Here is a 24,296-nt window from a genome sequence, read left to right as displayed (position 1 = left end):
ACGACTGCAATGTAAATCTCTTCTACTTGATGACGAGTTCGTGGTTCCGATTCTGGAGATGCGATGGCGTTTTGCGCTGCGTTGCCGGCGAAACGGTTTCTGCTCCTGTGAAACTTATCATTATCGTCTCCACATGATCGCACAATCATGCCCTCAATGGAGAAGACCAAGATGGTGTTCGTGCCTGCAGACGCCTTAAGAACTGTCGTGGATGGAGTTCGCGAGCAGACTGCAGAGAAACAACGTCTACTGGCTCGTATCGAAGAAAGTCGCAAGCGTGTACAATTGCTTCGTAGTCGATCGGCAGCGTTGGAGTCACGACTTTTAGATCATCGGCAAAGTACTATTGGGCACAGTGGTGGTAGCGCCATATCCATCAAGATCGAACCGACTAGCGGCGTCAACTCACCGGCAATGACATCTCCCGCTACAATGGTAGGAGTTGATCAAAGTTCTGGTGGGATCGTGACGATGCAAAAGCGCGTCTCGCAGCTAGAGGCGCTCATGATCATCGCCAAGGAGGTTTCTGCCCAAAGTAGCTTCGAGAGCGTCGTGGAACGCACGCTACGTGCTGCAGTGCAACTAGTACGCGCCGACAAGCTCACTTTGGGTATTCTGCACGAGCGTCGCAACGTCCTGGACGTATGTTCCACCCTACGCACCGATAGCGACGCTGAGTTAGACTTGTCACTCTCGAAAGTTGATGTCATAAGTGAAGGCTTCATGGTGCCTGACTCCCCCACAGTTTTTGGACGTGTGATCATGACCGGAAGACCGTTTACAATCACCGACTCCGACACTGATGTAATCTTCCAAATTCAACGCAACCACGGTGATAATAATGCAGTAGAATACCCACAAGCATTGGTTTGTCTACCAATTCGTAATGCTCATGGTGCTGTAGTTGGCGTGCTCCAAGTAAGCTCTAACAAGTCATCAACAGATAAACGAGTGTCGTTCACCGATACAGATATCGCGAATCTGGAATTCATCGCAGTGGTGGCTGGCGCCACAATCTGGAACCTCGTGCTCTCACGTCAGCGTCAGACTGCTCAGCATCGTATCGAAGGCTTACTCAAGCTTCACCGCAACTTTTCCATGGAGACTGTGTCTTCGTCGGTAGTTCTAGATCAGGTGCTCAGTGTTTGTCATGAACTAATTGGCACGGAACGTATCGGTTTGTTCATCAAGATCGAAGGCGAAGATGAGCTGTACATCGCATCAGCAGCAGATATCGTTCGTGGGGAGTATGTCCCGATAACAAAAGGCATCGCTGGATACGTGGCCCGTACAGGTGAGACTGTCATCACGAATGACGCGTACTCGCATCCTCTGTTCGACTCGACCTTGGACCAGAAGACAGGGTTCCTCACCAAGAGAATATTATGCCTGCCCGTCAAGTCTCCAGAGGGGACGATATTAGCTGTACTCTCGGCAGTCAACAAGGTTGACGGCATGGATTTCACCAGTGAGGACGCTATTTTTCTGAATTACGCAGCTGAAGCAGTGGGTACTTCACTACACAAAGCGAGTTTGCATCGTCAAGTCAGAACGTCACAAAAACTGATTGAAGCACGACTGAAGCTCACGACGTTCATATCGGAGAGCACCGATATCGCGGAGTTCGTCAACATGGTCATGGATATAGGCAAAGATATCATGGATTGTGATCGCTTTGGGCTGTTGCTTATCGATCATTTCAAGCATGAGCTTTGGATCACACCACGGATCGGTGGTGAGAGTATCCGCTCGCCAATCAATCGAGGGATTTCAGGACTTGTAGCCACTACCGGGCAAACAGTTTGTACTCGTGACGCCTACAAGCACGAGCTGTTCGATCCGAGTGTTGATATGAAGACAGGGTACCGTACTACGAGCGTGCTTTGTATGCCTGTGTTTGAAGACCACTCGGTCACAATTCCTCCTAAGGTGGTAGCTGTTGCAATGTGTATCAACAAGAAGGAAGGTGCTCATGTCGTGGCCTTCACACAAACAGACCGTGAGATCATGAGTAAATACTGCGCAGAAGTTCAATTTGCACTTGGTCGGTTGTCTCTCGACGTCTCATACTACAAAGTAGTGTCCGACTGTGTTGCTGTATCTCGCACGAGTGTGGACTCGAACCCAAGGACCTTAAAGCGAATGTCAAGTAGTAGTCGTCTGGATAATTTCTCCGAGACAGACATCATTTCCTCCATCGTACACAAATATTGCCACTCAGGCGATGACGCTGCGAATGCAACAAAGAAAAAAGGGATCCCCTCTTTCGCTGCGCTGCTACCAGCTATCAAGAAGAAGAGCCAGGAAGACGACGAAGTGCCGTTTCCACGTGAGATTTCCTTTACTCATGGTAGAAACGAACCGCTGGATCATTGGGACACCGAGACTGTGGCACTTTCAAGCGGCGAAGTGTCGATGAGCTGTGGTATTATTTTCCGTGCGTACGGGTTCATGGACGCCTTCCGCATATCTAGTGATAAATTCTCAGCCTTCTCGACAAACGTGGCTAACTACTATCGTAGCAACCCTTTCCATAATTTCCAGCACGCTTTTCAGGTTATGGTGGCAATGCACATCATGTTACGCACAGAGTGTCGTCGATATTTTAGCGGACTCGAGATTTTCGCCATGCTGATAGCATCGCTTTGCCACGATATCGATCATCCCGGAAACAATAACGACTTCGAACTGAAGATGTTGAGCCCCATGGCGCTCACACACAACGACGACGCAGTACTGGAGCGCCACCACTGTCGGGTAACTTTCATCATCCTTAACCACAAGTCGGCTAAGATTCTGCAACATCTCGACCATGAACGCCACAAACGAGTGCGTCACCTTATCATTTCGTGTATTCTGGCAACCGACATGTCGAAACATTTTGAGAAATGCAAAATTCTTGAAGGTCTTACACGTCGACAACTGAGCGAGAAGCGTCTTCTCCTCATGGGAATTCTAGTGCGTGCTGCCGACCTATCCCACTACTTGCTACCATTTTCTCAAGCCCAAGAGTGGGGTGCTCGCTTGCTTGACGAGTTCCAGAACCAAGCAGCTACTGAAGCTGAACATGGAGTACAAACCGACTACTTTATGCGAAACCTCGATAATAAATACGTTCGGGTTATCGTGCATCTCAACTTCATCAACTACGTTGTGCGGCCTATTTGGCTGCCACTGACTTCACTTTGCCATCATCTGCGGGTAAGTTTCTTGTCGCCATTGTTGCACTGTCGTCCATACTGATAATGTGATTGCTGCAGTTCTACACAGACTCTTTGGAGAAGAACTACGAATTGTACAGGCAACAACTGGAAAAGGAGAAGAGCGAACCAACGAGACCTTCAACATCAATGCTACCAGGTACACCGCAAACTACCAGTAGAACAGGGCGATCTTCTTTTTCTCGCAATGCCTATAGTTTCAACCCTGAGAAATCATAAATGAGTTGGCAATCTTTTGATTGAATCGTGCCTTTAATGGTTTAAAGGTTGCAAGTTGTACAATCCTTCTTGGTCGTCAAGGCTATTCAGGCGCCTGAATTCACTCTAGTCGAAGAACAGCACAACCACGGTCGTGTCATCGTGACGACGACGGCGGTGACTTCCCGGTGGCAGACTCAACAGCTCCTGGTACGTCATTCCGTATCGCTTCGCCGCCTTCTGAAGCACACGTTCAACCAGCGCACGTCCAGCCAGATCGTGATTCCCACACGACGCCTGACCGTTCACGATTTCGACGGCCTCTTCGTTACTGAGATAGTCCCATAGACCATCCGATCCGATGATAAGGAACTTGTCTCCCTCCGAGAGCTTGTGCGACGTAACCTCCGGGATAGCCGTGATGTATGGTGGCGTGTACGGTGCCGAAAAGTGGCGACCAGCAGAGCGGTCCCCGTTCTTGTAGGGCGGCCCGTTGAACTCCGGATGCTTCAGGGCAAAGTCACCGAATGCGCGGGTAGGCTGCAGTGCGCCCTTCACGTAGCACGAGTCCGGGTGGCGGCACGTGAAAGCGTTGGCTTCACCCGGATGCTCCTTAATGAGCTTCTCCTGCTCGATTTTCACCATAGCGTTCTGGTCTTTACTGAGTGGCTCAGCTACTACCGTGTTGGGCTCCTTTCCGAGCTTACCCAGTACTGCACGGATGTCACCAGCATTGGCAACGTGCACGGTGCCTTCGTGCACGTACGCCAGACATGCGCACGATCCGCAACGTGCAACAGCTCCGAAACCCAGCTTGAAGGCCGATGCCACCTCTGCCATAAGGTCGCGGTCTGTGCGACCAAATGCACGTTGAATAGCAGCAGCTACGCGGTTGTCCGAGACCGCCTCCTCGTCACCTTGAGCCGGCTCAGACGTCCCCGGCTTGTACAGATAAGCCAGCTCCTTCTGCACGTTGCCAATCAGCGTCTTGCGAGCATATTCAGACACCTGCCAGCCACCTACAAGTATCATACAAGCAGATCAGCAAGGGGAACAGATCTCCAGACAAAGTGACGTGTTTACCATGGCCATCCAGCACGGTTGCGAACACGTCGCCCGCGTCTGTCGTCGCCACTGCGTACTTGTCCTCGATGGGGAAATTTGCCTTATACGATGCGCTGCTGACTCGTGTAGCGCGGGATTTGGTGATGGGTGCGAACTCCTCGCGCTCCAGAGGCACAGAGAAGGCCCCCTCCACCTCGGGCGGGGCGTAGCGAGCGTCACACTGCGCTTCCATGTGCGCAGAGTGCACGTCCGCCATCTCTCCACGTGCGAGGGCTAGCATGGACAGTCCCAGGCCACTTAGAAGTAGCGCGTGACGCAGCGTGGGGCCATGGAACTGGAGCAAAATACGACAAGCGAGAGGTGAGATCGAAGTGATGATTATGAAGCTTCTAGGGGGGTCAAAAACGACGGAAGAAACGGCGAAAAGCAGCAGAGAGATAGGTAGCCTAAGGAGGATGAAGAAAGTTCTCACCTTGTGGCTTTGTCCTCGTGCCAAGCGGGCCAGGTTCCGTGCTGCAAAAAGCCGCATTTCTCGTCGTTTGCTCAAAGCCAAAAAGTAGGGGACACGAAAAGTGCTTGATCATTGGTCAAAAATGTATCGTTGCTACGTTGAAGTGTTCAAGTTGAAGGGGGCAAATAACGGAGACGAATGCATTAAACCGATAGTGAGATTAGGTTGTAATTAACCACAGGGCTTCGCCTCTATTAATGCTTTAGCGCATGCTCAATATATGTACGTGGTAAGCACTTGGTCCACCTACCGCCGGTAGGCTACCGGTAGGCTAGACGCTTCCCAGTCAGCTCTGCATGGGTAGCGTCTCTCACGTCGAAGTCCAGATGTAAGTCTCGAGAGAAAAACAACGCATCAACCGAGGATGGTACATGTACTGTACGTCATTGCTGTGTTTGCATTAACGGCCACGTAAACTTGCTCACGAGAAATAGCGACACCCACGAAACGCTTGGCGCTGAGCTGTCCACAAGAGTTTAACTGATGACGATACTGGTTGTGTACATACGCTGCAGACCGCCACGAAAAGATGGCAGCTGCGAAAGTTAGAGGAGGCTGTAGCTTTCATGACTCATCGTTAACTCAAATCCGGAGATGGTGCACAGTAGCACGTTCGTTGGTCCACCATTTCTTTTGTGTGTATCGTCAACCAAGAGTTTTTTCGCTTCCTCGTACGGCGGAATATCGTCCAGAGCTCCGTCACGAAAAAAGGCAAGCTGGTCACCGCGTCGCCACCACGCCCTGTGTATGTTAGTGATACTTTTCTGCGGAGGAACTTTCTAGGCTGGGTTCACTTGCACGGATCGTACGACGCGGTGTTAAATTGCATACCTTGTCATTCCGGCTCCAGGGATTTTTATTCGGGGTTTGGAGGCCTCCATATTCTTGATTGAAGCCCTTAGCGTTCTCCGACCAGCGTTGTTACGCAAAAATGGAGGTCGCGAGCGTTGGGCGGAGGGATGAATCGAAAAATAACAACAGCTACAAGCCAGAAAAAACGTGCCGCCACTTGCCCCACCGCCGCTCAAGACCCACGGAACTCCAATTGCTCTCCACTTTACGATTTTTTCTTGCGTTTGCGTGGGGTCTCCGACTCCTTCTCGCCCGGTCGGCGAGTGCTGGAGGCGTTTCGCTTCATCGCCGCGTTGCCAGGGCACTCACTGGCGGCACCAGAATTCATTTTTTCCCGAACCAGAGAAGTGCGTGCTAAACATACCGCTCCTACGCCAACGCGTATTCTTGAAGCATCGACTAGCTAATCTCATCCGCCGTCTCTAAAAACACCGAGTCAAGATGGCGGCCGACAACCTTTTCGTGTCGCACCTCGTGGATTCTGCAGACTGGGTCGCCGACCACGAGCGCAACTTGTGCTATGTCTGTACCAGACCATTCGGCACCTTCCGTCGCAAACACCACTGTCGTATGGTAAGATTTACATGTAGTTGATGCTACCGACGCTTTCTTTTGTCGTGGTTTCTGACGCTTCCTGGTATATCGCAGTGCGGAGAGGTCGTATGCAAGAACTGCACGCTTTATAAGGACGCTCATGTGGATCCGACGATCGGCACCGCACGCGTTCGCGTGTGCATGTCGTGTGTGATCAACAACTCAAACAGTCGCGCTGGAGGATCCAGCAATGCGGCTTCACCACTCCCCAGCGTGACGTCGGAGGCGTCTCGCGTGTGGCTGCAGAACCATTTACACTCTCCTGCATTCGGTCCATCGTCCGAGCCAGACAGTGAAGAAATGCTTCGCTCACTTACTCCCAAGGCACGCCAACATTTGGAGCTAAAGGAAGGCCACTTCAGCGCGGAAGGTGAGTCTAGAAGCACTAAAAAGAGCAACCTTCAGACAGAACAGCAGAGTAGCGAATCTTCGTCCGAGTGGGCCCACCCGTGGCCTTGTCCACCTCTAAGTGCTGACGAAGGAGACCGACTCCGCGCCTTGTACGCACTGAAAATATTAGACTCGGAATCGGAAAAGCCGTTCGATATGGTCTGCGATCTCGCGAAGGCGCGTTTGTCGTGTACCATGGCTGCAGTAAGCTTTCTAGATGAGCACCGTCAATGGTTCAAGGCCAGTGTGGGGCTGGCGCACAAGATGATCCCACGCAAGATCGCATTCTGCGCTTATACAGTGTATGCACGCGAACCGATGGTCATATTGGATACACTTCAGGACGATCGATTTCGGAAAAACCCTCTCGTCGCGGGAGCTGCCGGCGTTCGATTTTACGCGGCTGCCCCGATTATTGACCCGAACTCTGGCCACGCTGTCGGCAGCGTCTTCGTCCTCGACACACGTCCGCGAGAATCGTGTGATATTTCCATTTTGGAGCGACTGGCTTTGGCAGCAGGTGAGAACCTTACGGAGATTGTAGCTTCAACTGAGGGCGTCAACCAGTTAAAGCCCGAAGACATTACTGTTGATGAGGCTGAGAAACCTGAGGACAGTGACAAAGCACATGAAGTCACGGGAGAGATCCAAGATGCGGCTCAAAGTGAGCTTGATAGCTTTAGCAGAAGAAAGATCGGGACGCCGATATCTCCTTCTACGTCAACGACAGCATCGTCAATGTCATCGTTTGGATCGACCTCAACACAGTCGTCACTGTCTCCGCCCAAACTGGACAACAACGACGGAATCCAGGAAGAAGACACATCAATGGCAATGACACAGCTTTCCATGGGGACAACAGCGGCGGGCGAGCAGATGGAGGTACTCCTCATGCGACTGCTGACTCAAAACACCGAAACGCAGCAGCAACTGGCGGTGCAGCAGATTTCACTGTCTACCAAGCTAGGACAGCACACGGATCAAATCAATAAGCTCATGACTGACTTTGCACGAATGGAGGCAAGGGTCGAGGCAAAGGTCGGAAGTGGCGGATCAAAGTGAGCCGTGTAGCAGCACCCTCATCACTTTTGCGGATGCGAGCGCAGCTGGCAGCAGCATGGAGGAGATTCTGCACTCCAACGCGTCGAATCCATATATGCAGGTCTCGCATTTTTTAAAGGCACTGACAGCAATCTCGAGTAGGCGCTGTCAGTGTTGTAACTATCTATTCAATGAACTTACCTGGAAGTACAGTTGACCACATCTCGACTGTGGACTGGTCCTGCTATGCGAAACTTTGCTTAGCCCTTGTCGTGTACGCAGATCTTCACGCAGGTAGCCAAATGAACCCACACAAACATGTCATGGTCGTCTGTTAACATTTCATGAAAACTATTACGAAGTTATCAGCGACTCAAACGTGAGCTGGCATCGGGTCGATCGTCCCCATTTTCCCCGTAGCGTTCAAAACTGCATACATAAACTGCTTGAAGCGGAGACGGATAGAAATGACCCCTTCTCTACTGAGTGAGAGGGGGGCATAGCTACAGACGCGACCTGGCAGCCGCACTTCAAGCGTAGACAGCCTTCTGCTTCTCCACCTCGGCGATGTAGGCCTTCATGGCGTCCTCCGTGGACACACCCTTCTTGGCGTTCCAGGCGTTCCACTTGGCCTTTCCCGTCAGGTCGAACATGCCGGGGGCGGGCGTCGTGTTGTCTCCCACAGTGGCCTGCTTGTAGTAGGCGTAAAGGGCGAGTTTCTCGTCGTTGGTCTGGAGTCAAACAGAGAAATGATACACATCGGATCAGTTGAGTCGTCTCGAGGCGGAAGGGGACACGCTACGTACGGGGTTCTTTGTGAAAGTCTTGGCAAGCGCAGCAGCAGCTTCGAAATCGGCCTTAAGGTCAGACATTGCTATTAATTGGGGAGGAAAGAAGGCTTCGATACACGTGCGAACGTGGGGAGTAAATGGAGAATGACTGCTAGTTGCGGTGGAGGAATGCCATCGGTATAGACAGGTAAGTTGTGTCTCTTACTAAATCCAAGTGGATTGGTGACGCACCCACTTTGAATTGTTGACGAGTGACGTGGCGGACCAAGAATCTCTGCTGTCATCCCCATGTCGTTCCACTTGCAGTTAGAACAACAACGGCATATGGAATGACCGCTGTTCAGACTGAACTTCAGTGGCGGAGCAACCGTTACGGACTTTTTCCATGAGCATGTCCGATACCGTTTGAGCATCAATATGACGCGTGTTTACGGTTGGCAATTACAGCGATCGAAGCTCTAGCCGTTTCGGCCAGGGTAACGTCGATACATGTACATGCATTTTGTGCTTGGAAGCTGTATGATATCCAAATGCATGTACTTGAAGTAATAGTGATCCGCTGGCAAGCTGGGACGGCGCTACTGCAACTCGTCAACGACAAGCTCTTATAGCAACGCAACAGACCACATCGACACAAGGAGAGCCACCGAGAGCAACATTTGCTAAATAAAATACGCTCGTGGCGTAATAAATTTAAAAGAGATAAATGACGGGAGCCGTAAAAGTTTCTGGCCCCCTATTGTGAATTTCTTAGTAGATCGCAGTCGAGCGTTTTAAAGGAGACAAGTATGAGCGAAGACGACATCAGCCACGCCAACCTCCTTAAGAGCGCTATGGCTAGTCATTCAGCGCCTTCGGGGTATCTAGAGCTAACTGCAGCTCGCCGTGGTGAAGCGGAGACTCTTCAAACTCACCAGGCCAAGCTTTGCCAAAAGCTGCTTCAGTCCCGGCTTCAGCAGGTTGAACTTATGGAAGGGAAGCTTAAAAAACTGGCCAAGTACACGGCGAAGCTGCTAAATGCGCACGATGAGCTGACTACATTGATCTCACTCGAAAAGGAGGAAACCACCCGCATTGCAGCCGTGACGGGGGTTCCTATTCGCAGCTCAAAGTATGTCATGTCTTACTCGGTTGTGTTAAGGGAGTGTTGCAGCTCAATGTTAGGCCACACGCAGCATTGAGAATTTGAGGACCAGAGTGGGGTTATTGAGTAAGAAGTTTACAATTAATTGGCTTCCGAAACACAACATGCTACGTCTTAATTGTCGCCAGTTATTCCAGATCTGTGTCTTGGACCGCCTTCGCTACCTTGTTTTTTCTCGTGGTTACCTCGGGTTGCCTTAAGATCATCCACATAATGCGAAGACGACGTCGTCATGGCTTACAGCACATCGGGTAAATTGCAAGCTATTTTTAAGAATCGTATACACTTGGGTGAGAACTAGCACACCGCAAGAGGTTCCGTCGGGCTGCTTCGGTCCGGAAAGCCACACGGTCTCCTCTACGATTGAATATGGCTCTCCCAGCATGGTGGAATCGTGCCAAAATCTTAAAAACTCGGCCACTATTGCCTCGTAGGTGTGCTCAAGAGTGTCGTTGTATGACGTAGAGCACAATGGTTCGTAGAAATTCGGTGTGACTGTCGCCATCTCCGTCCGGTATGAAATACTGACAATAATCACACCCCAGTGTATGTCGCTCAAATGGACAGGCAACACAACGTCTTTTTAGCTATCAATAGGGACTTCTGGTGGCCTCGGACAGCTCAATGACGGTGCGAATGAGTCCACAGCATAGCAGCTACCAATCGATTCGCAAATGCATCGAATTCTAAAGTCGATAATCGTATCACTCAGCATACGATCTCGGGCAATCATGCCAACCATTTCCTCCACCATGACGGTTCCCTCGCCACAATCAAGCCGAAAGATTGAGCTTAGACAAGCGCTTTCCAGCACATGCACGATGTCGTCCGCCAGTTGTTGATGTCTCACTGGAACAACGTCAGGCATTAGAGCAGCAGTTCCGGTCTCCTCGTCGAATATCTCCGGGTGTGCGAGGATCTTTTTCCACTTTGTCGATAACAGCCACTTCACATCTGCCATCCATGAATTGGACTTCTTGACAAGACTGAAGTACTCAACCATTCTGAAGACCCCACCACTAGTAACAACACAGAAAGCAACACACCCCGTGAGCAACACATCAAGCAACACAGAGCTCCAGCAGCACATGAAACAGCACATGAAAAGCACAAACCTAGTAAAGCGCGGGGTACCACCAGGAAAGAAAGCTAAGACTTCGTTCGTGGACCCCTCCGGATGTTCGACATCTTGATGCTCATTGAAGTACTTTGATACTTGACGTTTCTTCTTTTCGACAGCAACCACAGCGTTCAATTTAATGACAAGGCTCTGAGGAATCACGAAATTGTAGTCATAGTCAGCCGTACAAACTAATTCACGACAGCTGCGAGGAGTTGGGGCGCTCATGAGATCGTCATCCATGATCACAGGGTAGTTTCCGAGTATCTCGCTCACGTGATACGGGTCAGTCGTGTGGTTCGCCCATTCCAATAGTCGCGAAAATGACGGTACGTTTTTGTCCGGAAGCGCAATAGTAGCCAGTTTCTGGGGCCTTTCGTGCTTTACTCATTTGCGCTGTGTCAGCTTCTTCCTCTCATTGTGTTGAGGCTTGGGGTGAGGGATACGAAAAACTTCGAGTCCGCAGTTAGCGGTGGCTTTCGCTTCACTGCACTTCCTGGGTGCATGTGCAGCCGCTTTAGTTGGCTCATTGTGAGCTTCGAGACGCGTATAGGTTTGGTGGTCGGCCGACGGTAACGCTACTTGGGCCTTCAATGTTTGTGTTGCACTCGGTGCTGGTCCTTTTGTCATCGTAAATTTGTGTATGGCTCCATTACCCGTCTGAGGTGAATTTGGCGATTTCATCTGCCGGATAAAATCCATAGTATCAATAAGTTCTGTGGGCTGAATTTCCGATGCGGCATCTGATAAATAGGAATTGTCGGTTTCGTCGTCCTCTTTCGGCAAAGTCGTTGTATCTGATACTCATCCAGCTCCAACACCTTCACGTAGCTCACGTTGAACCAGTACCTTCCAGGCATGCAATGCTGTGCAGAAAGCAGGACTCGACAGACCTGAGAGACGCTCCATCACGGGCTCGAATACTGCTTTTGCATAGCAGTACTTCTCCTCGGTTGACATAACAACAACATTTGCTCGCTCGCGGCGACGCAGCTTCACGTAGATGATTCGGCTTTTCAAACTAACGCGCAGTCTTGTCGTTTTGGTATCTCCTAGCCCTCCTTTCACTTGTGTTGCTTCATGTGTTGCTTCGTGTGTTGCACCACTCGGTTGTGTAGCGTCCTGTGTTGCACTACTCGGTTGTGTTGCTGATAATGTTGATGCAGAATCCTGCGGCTGGACCGCGTCGAAGGCATCGCTGGCTACTTTCATCGAAGTTTGAGCGTCATGAAGGGAATAGATACCCGCTTGAAACGCCTTTTTCATTGCCGCCATTTCCAGCATGTCCCAGCGTGGAGCAATCGTCAATGCCGGGAGATACTCGAACCGGTGGACGCGGTCAGCAATGTACATCAAGTGTTGACACGGGAGGTGATTACTTCGATAGAATAGGCATGTACACGTCCACTGATAGTCATTGCAGCGATATGTGCGCACCTGCGTAGACAACATCCACTCTCCCACTTCCACGTTTTCTTTCTTGCACGTAGCTTCCGCCAGATATACCATGAAGTGCTCCCACTGAGTGCACACTTTTGTAGACGAAGAATCGCTCAGGTGCTTTGCCACAGCTACAAGGAAGGCTGGGACAGAGTCAGGTTGCCGCGAGATCACGGAGTGCTTGCGAATTGAAGCAAGTAGCTGTCGAATAACTGTCGTTTGGCGAGCTAGAAGCCCTCCAATCGTCGCATCAATACGGGGCCTTTTACCAAGGAGCAGCTTCACCTGATTCCAGTTGGACTCAATTCGATTGGTGGTGGTATTGCCTGCAGAAAAGTACGCCCCACGGAGATAATTTGCCCACATCGAATCGCACGTTTTCCAATTCCGCGAAAAAAGGCAAGTGGCTTACGGCACTTCTCCTCGCACGTTCCTGTGAATGCTGCCAACTCTGAATTGAACGCTATCTGCGTGTTGCTACATTTCGCACAACATATTTAGCAGCACAACAAACCGAAATATTCGGCAACATTTTTATAATCAACACATGAAGCAACACACAGAATCGTACCAGTAGATTAGCTTTGCAAACGCGTCCTCCATCCTGTCGCGCTGTGACATTGTCAGGTCAAACTTGGGACGACGAAGCACTTTTCTACGTACGTGAGCGCGTGGAATTGGCACAGAAAAACCTTTGTGCCGGGAAATGCTCTTTCCAGGACCCGCCACTCCACGAAATCTTTGTCGATAACGATAGTCTGAATTAAATTCCAGGACGGGTTATTCATTTTGAAGAATTCAACGATGCGGTCCATTGTTTGTGCTTTCTGGTCTAGCGCAAGAAAGTCGATTACAGGTATGCCCCGTCCTGTTGCCGACGTGATCACAAGACTTCCTAAAAAGGCAAACAAGTTAGTATGTGTATGATCTGACAATTAAATACGATGCAACTTACCCAAATGATATCCGAGGTTATTAGTCCCGTGCGTCCAGTCCATCACCAGTGTGTCACCCCACTGACGAAAACACTCCTCCTGAATGGAGGTTTGCAATGCAATGACACAGGTTATATCCATTTGGTCTTGCACCAGGAGAACATCATCTCCTTCTTCCGCGACAAAAGCACCCAAAAGAGACTTGGTTCGTTCCAACGCTGATGATCCCAATAGCACCCGTAGCATATTACGTGTTTGCTGAGGTGTAATAGTAATATCTGCACATAAACAAAATGTTGTTAAGCTTGATTAAAACTTTGAATGTACAACGATTCTTAAGGTTTACTGCGGTCACCCTCCATTACCAAAAGCACCCACCTAGCTTGTCCGCCAGATACCGGTTGACAGCAGCAGTTCTGGGCTTCACCTCGTCGAGTAGACCAAGTTCTTGTCGAACTTTGCGCGACAAAAGTAACTTCGCACTACGATACGAATCGTAGATCACCTTCGTAGTGGAGTGGTTGTGCATCGATATCTAAAAAAAATTAACAGTTAGAACTACAAATATGCGTAAAAACAGCATCTTACGCACCTCTGTGGCTTCATCAATATACACTTTTCACGATGGTTTACCGGCCTCAACTGAGTAGACGGAGCGCACAACGAAGCTCGCTTCACATCCTGTAAAGCGGCAGTCGTGTTCACGGCGCCCACGCCCTCGGGGGGCCTGAGTTGCAGCATGCGTACACCAAACTCGTTTGAAGCTGTGGGTCAAATAATCAGGTATCTTCTTAGCACCAGGAAGCTTAAGCAACACTCAAAGCAACATAGCAGCAAACGACATAGTGAGACAGCGACATAAACGTCAATATCGGTATCGTGCCTTCACCTGTTGTGCTTCTCTCTTGTCTCAGAGCTCCGAGTTTGATAGCAAAGGAAGTGCTCGACTTCGTAATCTTTGAGCACTTTCTGATACTCCTCCCACGTGCTGAAGGCCTTTTGCGGTAGCCCTGGCTTGTCGTTGATGACTGGGTTTAGCGTTTTCACAATCTTCTTGCGGTTATCCGCGTGTTTGGTTTGGCGACGCGAGAGATGATGTGGTCGACAGGCCGACCCTTCAGTGGATACTCGTACCCGCTTTGGTGGAGGCTCAGGATCTGGGTCATCTGCAGTCGATAATCCTAAATTAGAAAGTGTAAATAACATTGTAGACGACTCGTACCTGAATCTGATACTTTGTTTTCCGTATCGTTGGAGTCCGCTAGGGTAGCTGCGGCGGCGTTATCCTTAATGTTGCCCTCAACGTTGCTCTCCATGTTGCCCTTAGTGCTGCCCTCAATGTTGCTCTCCATGTCGCCCTCAGTGTTGCCATCCATGTTGCCCTCCATGTTGCTCTCAGCGATAGCGGCCGGCGAGTCAGCTGCCACCTTAGCAGTAGCGTTCTGGGAGTGTTTTACCTCTTTTTCATGAGTGTTAGCCTCAGCCGTGGTATCCTGTGTGGCGGGGACATCCTCGTCCTGCGTGGCGCTCCTCGTGGCGTTCTTCAAAGCGGGAACATCCTCGTCCTGCGTGGCGTCCTGCGTGGCGTCCTGCGTGGCGTTCTTCGTGGCGTTCTTCGGGGCGGAGACATCCTCTTCCTGCGTGGCGGTTTTCGTGGCGTCCTGCGTGGCGGGGATATCCTCTTCCTGCGTGGCGTCCTGCGTGGCGTTCTTCGTGGCGTTTTTCGGGGCGAAGACATCCTCTTCCTGCGTGGCGGTTTTCGTGGCGCCCTGCGTGGCGGGGACATCCTCTTCCTGCGTGGCGTTCTTCGGGGCGTCCTGCGTGGCGGGGACATTCTTCGTGTAGCCGCGTGTCAGACCAACGTAGTCACGCGGGCGCAAGGTGGAGCGACGTCCTACACACATCAAATCAGTTTATATCCATCATAGCGTAGCTTATAAGCGTCATACCTGTGTTAGCGACCAGCTGGACGTGCGCCACACCCTCTTGTTTCGCAGCCCCCGTACTGGGCGCTCGCATCTTCTCGTCCTTCTTCGCCATATCACCGTTGTAGGTTTCTCCCGTTCCTGGAAATGTCGTACTTTGTCGACCACAAGATTTTGCAAATTTCTAGTCTAATTGTTTGGTTTCAAATTCACGGGTAGATAAACTCGATAAATTACCGAACAACACAGCAAGCTGCTGCGTTGCTCTAAACCACCTATCATGTAATTGTGGTAAAGTTGTAGTAACGACTCCGGGCAAGCTGCATGCTTGTCAACGAAAGTATCCGCTGCCAGAGTGCAGCTTGTGTCTTTCTAAAGTTGCTGCAAACATAGAAGCTTACGTTGCAGCCGTGATTTGCAACTTATCGTTTTGTTCTGTCTTGCATTGTACCCCCCCCCCCGCTGGATGTCACTGTACGCTTACCTTACTAAATCTAAGTCATTTCTTCTGAGCAGGCTGCTGTCCAGTCAAGTTGAGCATGGCAGCAAAACATGCCACACAGCTTGAATTATGAACGTACTCTTCGATTGGTGGGTTCCGGTACAATCGACATGCCCTGCACATGAGCCATTTCAGATCTAGCGACTCACAATGCCGGCCGACGAGCTTGAATTTCACGACGTGGTTGTCATCGGCGCTGGTGTTGCCGGTTTGCGGTGCGCCAGTCAGCTGGTGCACGCCAAGGGCGTCAAGGACGTGCTGGTCGTGGAGGCCTCTGAGCGCGTGGGCGGCCGTGTGATGAGCAACACGAGCTTCATCCCGGGGCTCAGTATTGAGATGGGCGCTGAGTTCATGCACGGTGCTAACACGACACTCACTCGCATGGCTGAGGAGTACAACATCGGTTTGCGCGAGATCTTTACTTGGGCTCAGGTGAGGGATACGCTTCAAATTAAGTGTGTGTATTTAGCTTGTAGTCGCATCGATTAATCAGCCACTGATTCGCTCGCAAGAGCAATGAAGTAATCTTCTGGCCTTCATACGAATGCAAGAGTGAACGTCAGATCATGTTTCCTTAATTAGCATCTCCAGGGCGAGTTTTGTGCTCATTTGCGTGCATTCGACGGCACAGTTCTTGTGTCGTTGAGTCTTGCACGTGTCCACCCGGGAGAAGTCAGTCTGGATTCATACATTTCAAACACGATAAATGTATTACGTTGTATTAAAGAAGAAACAAGCAGCAACACTTACGATACATTGCATTAATTGCGTATATAGGGCGATGGCGGTCCGACTGAGGCAGCTCCAGATGGAGGCATCGGCTATTACTACATCGGTGACCAAAAACGCATGCTTAAGTACGACGATGAAGACGAGGAGTTCGTCAAGTTTAACGACTCCGTGTCCGACTTAAGCGACTTAGAGAACATTGATCAGATCCCGCCTCAAAAGTCTATGCGGGATTATTTCAACGAGATGGATCTATCTCCATCCATGATGAAGCTGTGTGAGGCTGGGTATGCTAACACGGCGGGTGGGCCCTTGGAAGACATTTCCATGCGCATTACATGTCGTTACGAGAAACAGTGGATTGAGCTCGAAGACGAAGGCGACTACCGCGTAGTGCCGAGCTTTATGCGCTTCGTTGATCACTTCGCCAATGGCGTGACAACGCGTCTCAACTGGCCTGTTGCTAGCGTAGACTACTCACGGAACGACCACGTCATTGTGACCAACACAGAGGGCAAGCAGATCTCATGCCGCACACTGGTTGTGACTGTGTCGACTGCCGTGTTCTCGAAGATCGCCTACATCCCGGTGTTGCCTCAGGAGAAAATCGATGCTGTGGCATCTTTTGACATGCGTCGTGCAGGCAAAGTGCTGCTGCACATGTCCGGTCGCTTCTGGCCCGAGGACGCACACGGTGTTGTATGCTCCGATTGCTTCTTGCCCGAGTTCTGGATCAACAGCACGCAGGGTATTGGCCACTTGAAGTCCAATGGCGACGAGCTGTGTGCTGACATGGAGACCAAGGGTAGTGAGGCGCAGTACCTCATCACGGGATACGCCGGTGCGTTGTACGCGGAGAAATTTGTCGCCGTGGATCACAAGAAGATTATTGAAGGCTTTCTCGACCAACTCGATATGATTTATGGCACCGTGGACGAGCCGTCTCCTGCGCGGAAATACTACGTCAAGGGAACGTACAAGGATTGGGGTGACGAGCCATGGATCCGCGGAGGCTACGCTTTCCCTCGCGTGGGCCAGTCCGACACGGCGTCATACGATCTGGCTGCGCCTGTGGCCGGCCGCATCTTCTTCGCCGGTGAAGCGACAGCTTTTGAGCAGCCCGGCATGTCGGTGCATGCCGCCGTCGACACCGGAGCACGCGCGTCGGAGCAGGTGACGCGTGCGCTGCAGGAGTTGTAGATGATAGCTAAAGAGATTGCTATGTTGGCATAGAAGAAATATTACGGGAATGCTGAGTGGGGAAAAAAGCCTTCAATTCAAAATGGAACCAATTGATTGAACCTGTTTATTAATTTTTGGTGATGGCCCGTGTATCGTACGCTCAAACTTGGTTTCTGTCATAATGCTGTGGCTGCAGCTTGTCTTGAACTCAAACCGGCGCGTGTTGAACGATCAGCTTGTCGTTACGCCGCAAAATATTTATATAGGTAGTGTAGGCGGGCAGGAAGCGCAGGAGCATCGTGAAGACTGCTGTGTTGGGCTCCGCCTGCATCAGAGCCGGTAGTTGCAGTAGTGGGGTGGTCTCCAGAGCCGTCTACTCAATAGTAGGTCGCCTGCTCCTCGCGCTCCAGCCGGCTCAAAACGTGCTTCCCAAATGTGAAGCGCTTCAAATAGTCCTCGTTGTGTCGAATAATACATATTATGCGATGGCGGTCGTGGTCATCCGCACGCTCCAGCAATTTCTGCACCACGTAGTTGCCGTACATGTGTTTCATCATGGGAAGTAGAGCACAGGACGCGCCGCTTTCGTCACACTGAAGAATGAAGTCAACGATCTGGCTGATCTCTTCCTTCGTCGCATGCTCCAAGCAGGATTCCACGACGTTGCTGGCGTACTTGTGCTGGCTCCAGCGAGCGATCTCAGGAAGCACTGCTTGCATGACGATGTTGCGCTGATCCGGCTCGCCGTGGCTGATAACGTGTTGCACGACGTAGTTCCCAAACTGGTCTTTGACAAGGTCGCGGCACTTGTAAATAATCTCATCCAGCAGCGGCCGGATTTGATTCGGCGCGCAGTGTTCCAGTACGCGCTGGATCACGCGGCAGCCGTATGAGTGAGTAGAGAGAGATGCAGCTTGGCCGACGAAGCTGTCGATGATGAACTGGATGTCCTCCCCCGTGACGAAACGCTGGGGTCTCAGTCCCTTGCACTCAGCCGCTCTCTTCCAGGATGCCGCCTCAATACATTTTTGAAGCACGTGGTTGCCGTTCTGGTCAGTGACACACTTCATCACGTGGCCCTTGAGCTGTCGGATCAGCGCGAGTTGCTCTTCAACTTGAGTCACCTCCAGAGCACGCTGAATCACTCGGCATCCGTATACTTGCAGGGCCAGACTGATCATGTTGCTAGTCATCAACTCTACCAGCAGCTGCTGCTGCTCCAGTGATCCATACTCGAGGAACTTCTGGATCACGTAGTTACCGAACACGTCCGTCATCAACAAGAGCGAGTTCGGGAAGATCTCGTTGAACGCGTCAGCCTTGACACGTTCGTCTGCCTTCTCCAGCTTCTGCTGGATGAATCGCGAACCTGTCTGGTCTTTCGCGAAGAGGAAGAGGTGCCCTTTGATGGCGGACAATCCCCATTTCTCCGACTTGGGCGCCGCGTTGAACTCCTCCAGCAGACTGTTGGACGAGTACGAGTGAGCGATCGGGTGAAAGTACTCGAATTCGCTTCGGCGAGGCGCTCCGACCTTGGATCGGTGCAGCATCTGCGGACGAGGCGCGTACCCTCCAAAGTCGTGACGCTCGTACACCAAATGGTCAGCTACGGGATACGTTGGGCGAGCTTTGAACATCTTGTCGGCGGGCTTCATACCGCGGTATTCGCCAGCATAGCCCACAGGGAAACCAGACATGGCAGGGTTGTAACTAGGGTGCAAAGTTGCGACGTCCGCTGGCACAAACCCGAAAGGCGACGCTGTAAACGAGTGCCCGTCCTCGTTGGCAGCCCATCGTGACTTGCCAGCACTCATCATGATAGGGTAGCCCTGGATGCCTTGACCACTCGTGGCATACGGCGACGCATAGCCTTGTGCCATAGCTCCGTCGTAAGACTCACCAAAAGGAGGCTCGCTTGTGCTCCTACCGAATTGGTGTCGGTGGCCGTTCATTCCAGCAAGTCTGGGGTTCGCAGCGTGATGCGGCATCCGAGGTACATCCTCAAAATCGTGGCCAGAACGACGGACAGAATCGTAGGGCAAAGCTGAGTGATAATTACCCAGTCTAAGCTGCCCCATTCCTTCGTCGATTCCGAACATTGACTGCCTGTGCTGGTCTCTTCCGCCAAACGAAGGTCTGCGAGCAGGCAAACCATCGCCCTCAAATTGCCCGTACTCAGGTGACGGCGTACGGGGGAAGTCCTCCTGAATTCGATCGATCAAGGACAGTCCAGGAGGGACTCGGCAGCCCGCAGTCGTGCTGTCACCACGAGACGATCGATTTGGGATAGGCCTCGAGGTGGCAGCACTGGAGCGTGGAAAACTTCGCTTGATCGGCGACGTCGTAGGGCTCACCGCTGACGCGATGTCTCCATCCTCAAAATTGTTGTGAGGGTTCGTCCAGATATCCACAGCGCGGGGATCATTGCTTCGAGACAGAGGAGCTTTGTCGTGGTCATGCAGCTGCTAGAGGTAGAAGAAAACCGTAAGCTTAAAGCTGTTTCAACCCAACGAGGGGATTCCAACCGAAACGTACCAGGTTTAGCGACAGCACATGCGACTCAGGCTCTTGGTTGTCCGTCGGTTGATTTTCCTGCACAAGCAGATAGGAGAACCCATCGCATTAGAGTCATTGGCTCGCAAAGCCCAAGAGAAAAGAAACAAGTACCTTGCTTGAGCGTTTCTGTGTTGTCGTTCCCCATGATGTCGGCAGCTTTCCGGCGTTCTCAGATGAGGCGTCGCGTTGACCTTCGTCTTCCTTCTGGTTGTCCACCGCTGCCTCGCCTTCATCCGACTCGCTAGGCGGCGTGGTCTGAGCACTGTGCACGGAGCGCGAGTCCGTCTTGGACTGCAGCCGCGGAGCACGCAGCGCGAAGCTGGCCGGTCGCTCGCTCAGCACCTGCGAGGCGGAGAAAAGCAGCGACGATCTCGACTTGAGGCCTTCCGAGGACCATAGCGTGTCCGAAGGGTACCCCACAGGGTCCTGCAGCTTCACGCGCACTGGTTCGACAGGGTTGTCGTGGTGGACGGGTTTCTCCAGCATCGCCAGGTCGACCCCAGCGTGGTTGCCGTCGCGCTGTGGTGGCGTGATGGGGGAAGGACCACCGCCGCTGCCGCTCTTAACAGGGCTCATCGAGTTGCTGTGACCCATGGAGTGTGGGCGGTTGCTGGGTGTCGAGTGCCGCTGAAACCTCTCCAGATCGGCAGTCGTCCGCTTGAGCAGGAGACGGCAAATTGGAGAATGATGCCGCTGTGCATGCGGGCGGGTGGGTCGGAGGTTATTTCGCGAAACGGGCTATGTGACAGGTTGCCGCGTTCACTTAAAGCGAAAGGACCCACCCACGCCGGCGTGCAAAAAGACGGAAACCCTCAACGAAGCTGAGGGTGGGTTTAGCAATGGCTTGCCAGAGATTGCAACTTGCAATTGAATGCTGAAAACCATCTCGCGCCGCGAATTTTCAACGGACGCGCCCGTGTCGGCGCGTCTGAGATGGCGAGTGTGTAACATGACTGCTCAAAACTGTGGGACTGACCCCTTCGAGCAAACAAGGAGCCCCGTAGGCGGTAGATGGCGCTGCCATCCTACCACGGGCGGTGGTCTTCTCGCATCGGAAATTTCATATTGCTCCGTCGTCATGCATGCGGTTCACCGCAGAGGCAGTTAGCTCGAGGTTGCCTTTCATGGAAAAATCCGGAGCACGCATGTGTCGAGGTGTGATGTGACTTGACTGGAGCGGTCGTTACTAGCTAGCTGTATGCACTGCTGTTGCCAACAGATTGCCTGGGGTTTCCTCGGTCGATAGCGGGGTCGGAAGAAAGGGTGGAAGCCGTGCGTTATGCTAACGGCAAAGTTGAAGCGACGCGGGACAGCCTGGGATCGTCGACACGCGTTCCAAGAAGGGGCAGTGACCATCACTCCGGCTAGAGGCAAGTTGCCGCAAACACCAGCTGGCGCTTGCCACTCGGCAACTACACATCTTGGTGACAGGCAAAACAACGGGATCACAACGCGGCGGCTATGACTGTTCGGGCGATGGAAGGCCGCTGCCAGGCTCGTGGAAGGCGTCGAAATAGACAGGCAAGCCGGTGAAGGTGGCTCCATCGGCGCATGCGAGATCGGATCGAACGCAGGCAGCAAAGGCAACCAACCTACGTCAGTCTCCGTATTGCCCTCCCCTTTCGCTTTTTTGCCATTGCATACTGCTGTGCTGCTTTAGGTTGCAAAAGGAAACATTGCCGCTAGCAGATACCCACTCTTTCAACAAGGACCAAACCTTCTGTCGTGTATTTGCATCGCTGGTGTTAAAGCGAGTGGACGCGAGTTATACGGCGGCGCAGAGCGTCAAGGACGGTCCTCGGAGCGCTCACGTCCACACATCGTGCGATCCCCTGTCCCAGTCGCAGCTGCTGACTTCTCTGATTGAAAGTGCGCCCTGCTGCCGAAGCCCACTGGAGACGATAGCACCGTCGCTCGACTCAGACGCCAGCCAGCCAGAGAGCCAGCACCCGAAGTTGAAGTGGCAACAAGAAACACCTGCACACCAAGTCGCTGCTTAAGAGCTCTTCGGCTTCAGCGCCAGCAGTGCCACGGCAGCCACGCCAGCCGTCACCACCGAGGCTGTGGCCAATGCTCGCGTGGTCAAGTACATGTACCAGGGCTCGCCCTCGCTCGCAGTAGTTACTGCAGTCTCCTGCTTCTTCTTGGACTTGCGCGTGAAAATGGATTTCTCCTCGCTGCTGCCGCTCTTGCTAGTCGTCGTCTTGGCAGTCGTCTTGGTTGTCACGGTTTCGAAGGTCGACGAGGATGCCTCGAGACTGTCAAAAATACCGCCCCAAGCCTTCTTCTCGTCGCGCTTCTGCTTGTCCACCAGCTTGTTCACCCTTTCCAGTAAAGTGCGGCACGACTTATCCCGAGGGTTCAACTTCACCGCCAGCAGCAGATCGTGCTTGGCGTCTACGTACTTTTCCAGCTTCACACACGCCTGTGCGCGCCGGAAGCGCGCCTTGGAGGGCCAGTCCTCGAACATGAGCTGCTCCGACATGCCCAGACGTCCCATCCATGTGACAACGTTGCCCTCGCGGTTATCGGCCAGCACCGTGAGAATACTTAGGGCGTTGGTGCACGCGATCTCGGCGTCCGTGTACATGTCTAGCTTCAACTTGCACGCGCCAATGTTGAGGTGGCAGCGGATCATGGTCTGAATGATGGTTGCCTTCTCCTTGTGTGTGGCGTTGTCCTGGTCCACACGCTGAAGGAAACCTAGCGAGCGCAGGTAGCTGTACACGGCATCCTGAAGCTTACCCTCACGAAACTCCTCGTTACCAGCGTCCGCGAGCTTGGTGGCTTCGCTTATCAGATCCTTCGTCGTCATCTCCGAGATGTCCTTCACTGGTAGCTTGACGTCCTTACGCTGCATGAACATGTGAGCATAGTCGGTTTTGACGATCAAAACGTCGTCGTGGGGGCGGATCTCCTCTAGCACACCCAGGCCGTACGGAGTCGACACCTTCATGTGCATACGAAGGTGTGGCTCTTCAGACTCTTCCTTCACGACATGCTGGCGCAAGTAGGCAATCGTGTGGTTCTTCGACGCAGCATCCGTGTCCATCTGCACCACATACATCTTCGTCTCTGGCCGGAAGGACACCACCACGCCGCGCCCAAACGGAGTCACAATGCGAGTCTTGTCCGGGAGAGGTGCCACACTGACCGCAGCCGGGTGGTATGCATCAATGTGAAATTTGTTGCCTGGCAAGTAAAGCGCTGCTCGTGCAGTTTCCTTGCCAAACGCAGCAGGGTGTCGCACAGGTGCATTCACCAATCGCGCCGTAGTTTTGTATCGCTCGATATCGTCATCATTCTCACGTTTATTTTGTCGAAGCAAAGCCACCTGACGTTCATGGCGCTTGCGCTCAGAGTACTCGAACGTGAGGCGCAGCAGCAGCTTACCAGTAACGCCACTACTTGCGGAAGACGCTGGTGCAGTCAAGTCGAACCACTTTTCCTGCGGCATTTGGTCCTCGTAATCGGCGCTGCGAAGCTCCAGCTCTCCGAGAACCACATCTGCAATGACCTCAGCGTTGCAGCTCAGCGAGATCTTCACGCCGAATTTCTTGGTCTTAGCGCCTTCATACACCAACGACTCTTTCCAGCTAGCTGTTGCGTTATCTACAGCTGGAACGCTGCTAGTGCGCAAGTGCTTCTTCGCGGTTTTCTCGAACGCTGATAGCGGAGTCACTTGCGTGGACACGTACAGCTCCGGCTGCGCATTGACACTGACCGCCTGCACTGCTGCGTTCTTATCTAGAGCCAGATCCTTGGCTGCAAGTACTTCGATGATTACGCGTCCTGCAGCTTTGCCAGTGTTGGCGTTCACATCCACTCCGTTCTTGTTCTGTTTGCCATTAGCAGATGCTGCGGCCACCTCCTCAGCGTGCTGTAGCTCATGCTCCAGCTGCACCGACAACAATTCCAGTGGCGACAGTGCAACCTTCTCCCACATAAGCGAATTGCCAAGCCCTACGGACGACGATGGCGAATCACTGAGCGATTGCACGTCGCTCATGCCTTTCTCGGTATCGACTGGAGATGTGTGATGGAGATGAAGCTGTCACTCAAACGCGGTTCTGGCCCGGTCAGCTCTGTCTGATCCTAAC

At 52.3% G+C, this 24,296-nt stretch overlaps 9 protein-coding genes across 9 annotated transcripts; 4 read left to right on the top strand and 5 right to left on the bottom strand.

Annotated features, from left to right (window-relative positions):
• Positions 1–147: 147 nt before the first annotated feature.
• On the top strand, positions 148–3,243 carry PITG_00491 (3'5'-cyclic nucleotide phosphodiesterase, putative; the record flags this gene model as incomplete). The annotated part of the gene is made up of 3 exons (XM_002909043.1): positions 148–361; positions 443–895; positions 944–3,243. 3 exons carry the CDS (start codon positions 148–150, stop codon positions 3,241–3,243), a joined length of 2,967 nt encoding a protein of 988 aa, XP_002909089.1.
• A 211-nt stretch (positions 3,244–3,454) lies between these two features.
• Positions 3,455–5,016, bottom strand: PITG_00490 (protein phosphatase 2C, putative; the record flags this gene model as incomplete). Its single annotated transcript, XM_002909042.1, has 3 exons — positions 3,455–4,438; positions 4,503–4,818; positions 4,957–5,016. 3 exons carry the CDS (start codon positions 5,011–5,013, stop codon positions 3,546–3,548), a joined length of 1,266 nt encoding a protein of 421 aa, XP_002909088.1.
• Positions 5,017–6,288: 1,272 nt separating this feature from the next.
• On the top strand, positions 6,289–7,893 carry PITG_00489 (uncharacterized protein; the record flags this gene model as incomplete). Its single annotated transcript, XM_002909041.1, has 5 exons — positions 6,289–6,420; positions 6,496–6,584; positions 6,654–7,419; positions 7,562–7,577; positions 7,652–7,893. The coding sequence occupies 5 exons, from the start codon at positions 6,289–6,291 to the stop codon at positions 7,891–7,893; spliced, it is 1,245 nt and encodes a 414-aa protein (XP_002909087.1).
• A 279-nt stretch (positions 7,894–8,172) lies between these two features.
• On the bottom strand, positions 8,173–8,795 carry PITG_00488 (uncharacterized protein; the record flags this gene model as incomplete). The annotated part of the gene is made up of 2 exons (XM_002909040.1): positions 8,173–8,603; positions 8,679–8,795. 2 exons carry the CDS (start codon positions 8,742–8,744, stop codon positions 8,403–8,405), a joined length of 267 nt encoding a protein of 88 aa, XP_002909086.1.
• A 5,392-nt stretch (positions 8,796–14,187) lies between these two features.
• Positions 14,188–15,342, bottom strand: PITG_00486 (uncharacterized protein; the record flags this gene model as incomplete). The annotated part of the gene is made up of 3 exons (XM_002909039.1): positions 14,188–14,468; positions 14,525–15,196; positions 15,252–15,342. The coding sequence occupies 3 exons, from the start codon at positions 15,340–15,342 to the stop codon at positions 14,188–14,190; spliced, it is 1,044 nt and encodes a 347-aa protein (XP_002909085.1).
• Positions 15,343–15,879: 537 nt separating this feature from the next.
• PITG_00485 (uncharacterized protein) lies at positions 15,880–16,307 on the top strand (the record flags this gene model as incomplete). Its single annotated transcript, XM_002909038.1, has 2 exons — positions 15,880–16,161; positions 16,242–16,307. The coding sequence occupies 2 exons, from the start codon at positions 15,880–15,882 to the stop codon at positions 16,305–16,307; spliced, it is 348 nt and encodes a 115-aa protein (XP_002909084.1).
• A 271-nt stretch (positions 16,308–16,578) lies between these two features.
• Positions 16,579–17,658, top strand: PITG_00484 (uncharacterized protein; the record flags this gene model as incomplete). The annotated part of the gene is made up of 1 exon (XM_002909037.1): positions 16,579–17,658. One exon carries the CDS (start codon positions 16,579–16,581, stop codon positions 17,656–17,658), a length of 1,080 nt encoding a protein of 359 aa, XP_002909083.1.
• A 359-nt stretch (positions 17,659–18,017) lies between these two features.
• PITG_00483 (pumilio-like mating protein M90) lies at positions 18,018–21,343 on the bottom strand (the record flags this gene model as incomplete). The annotated part of the gene is made up of 4 exons (XM_002909036.1): positions 18,018–20,105; positions 20,176–20,232; positions 20,308–20,889; positions 21,290–21,343. The coding sequence occupies 4 exons, from the start codon at positions 21,341–21,343 to the stop codon at positions 18,018–18,020; spliced, it is 2,781 nt and encodes a 926-aa protein (XP_002909082.1).
• Positions 21,344–22,192: 849 nt separating this feature from the next.
• On the bottom strand, positions 22,193–24,217 carry PITG_00482 (uncharacterized protein; the record flags this gene model as incomplete). Its single annotated transcript, XM_002909035.1, has 1 exon — positions 22,193–24,217. One exon carries the CDS (start codon positions 24,203–24,205, stop codon positions 22,193–22,195), a length of 2,013 nt encoding a protein of 670 aa, XP_002909081.1.
• Between the last annotated feature and the right edge of the window lie 79 nt (positions 24,218–24,296).

The sequence above is a fragment of the Phytophthora infestans genome, genomic scaffold, assembly GCF_000142945.1.
Source record: "Phytophthora infestans T30-4 supercont1.1 genomic scaffold, whole genome shotgun sequence".
NCBI lineage: Eukaryota > Oomycota > Peronosporomycetes > Peronosporales > Peronosporaceae > Phytophthora > Phytophthora infestans.
The sequence above is the reverse complement of the archived record's forward strand: the minus strand, read 5'-3'. Positions and strand labels throughout refer to the sequence as shown.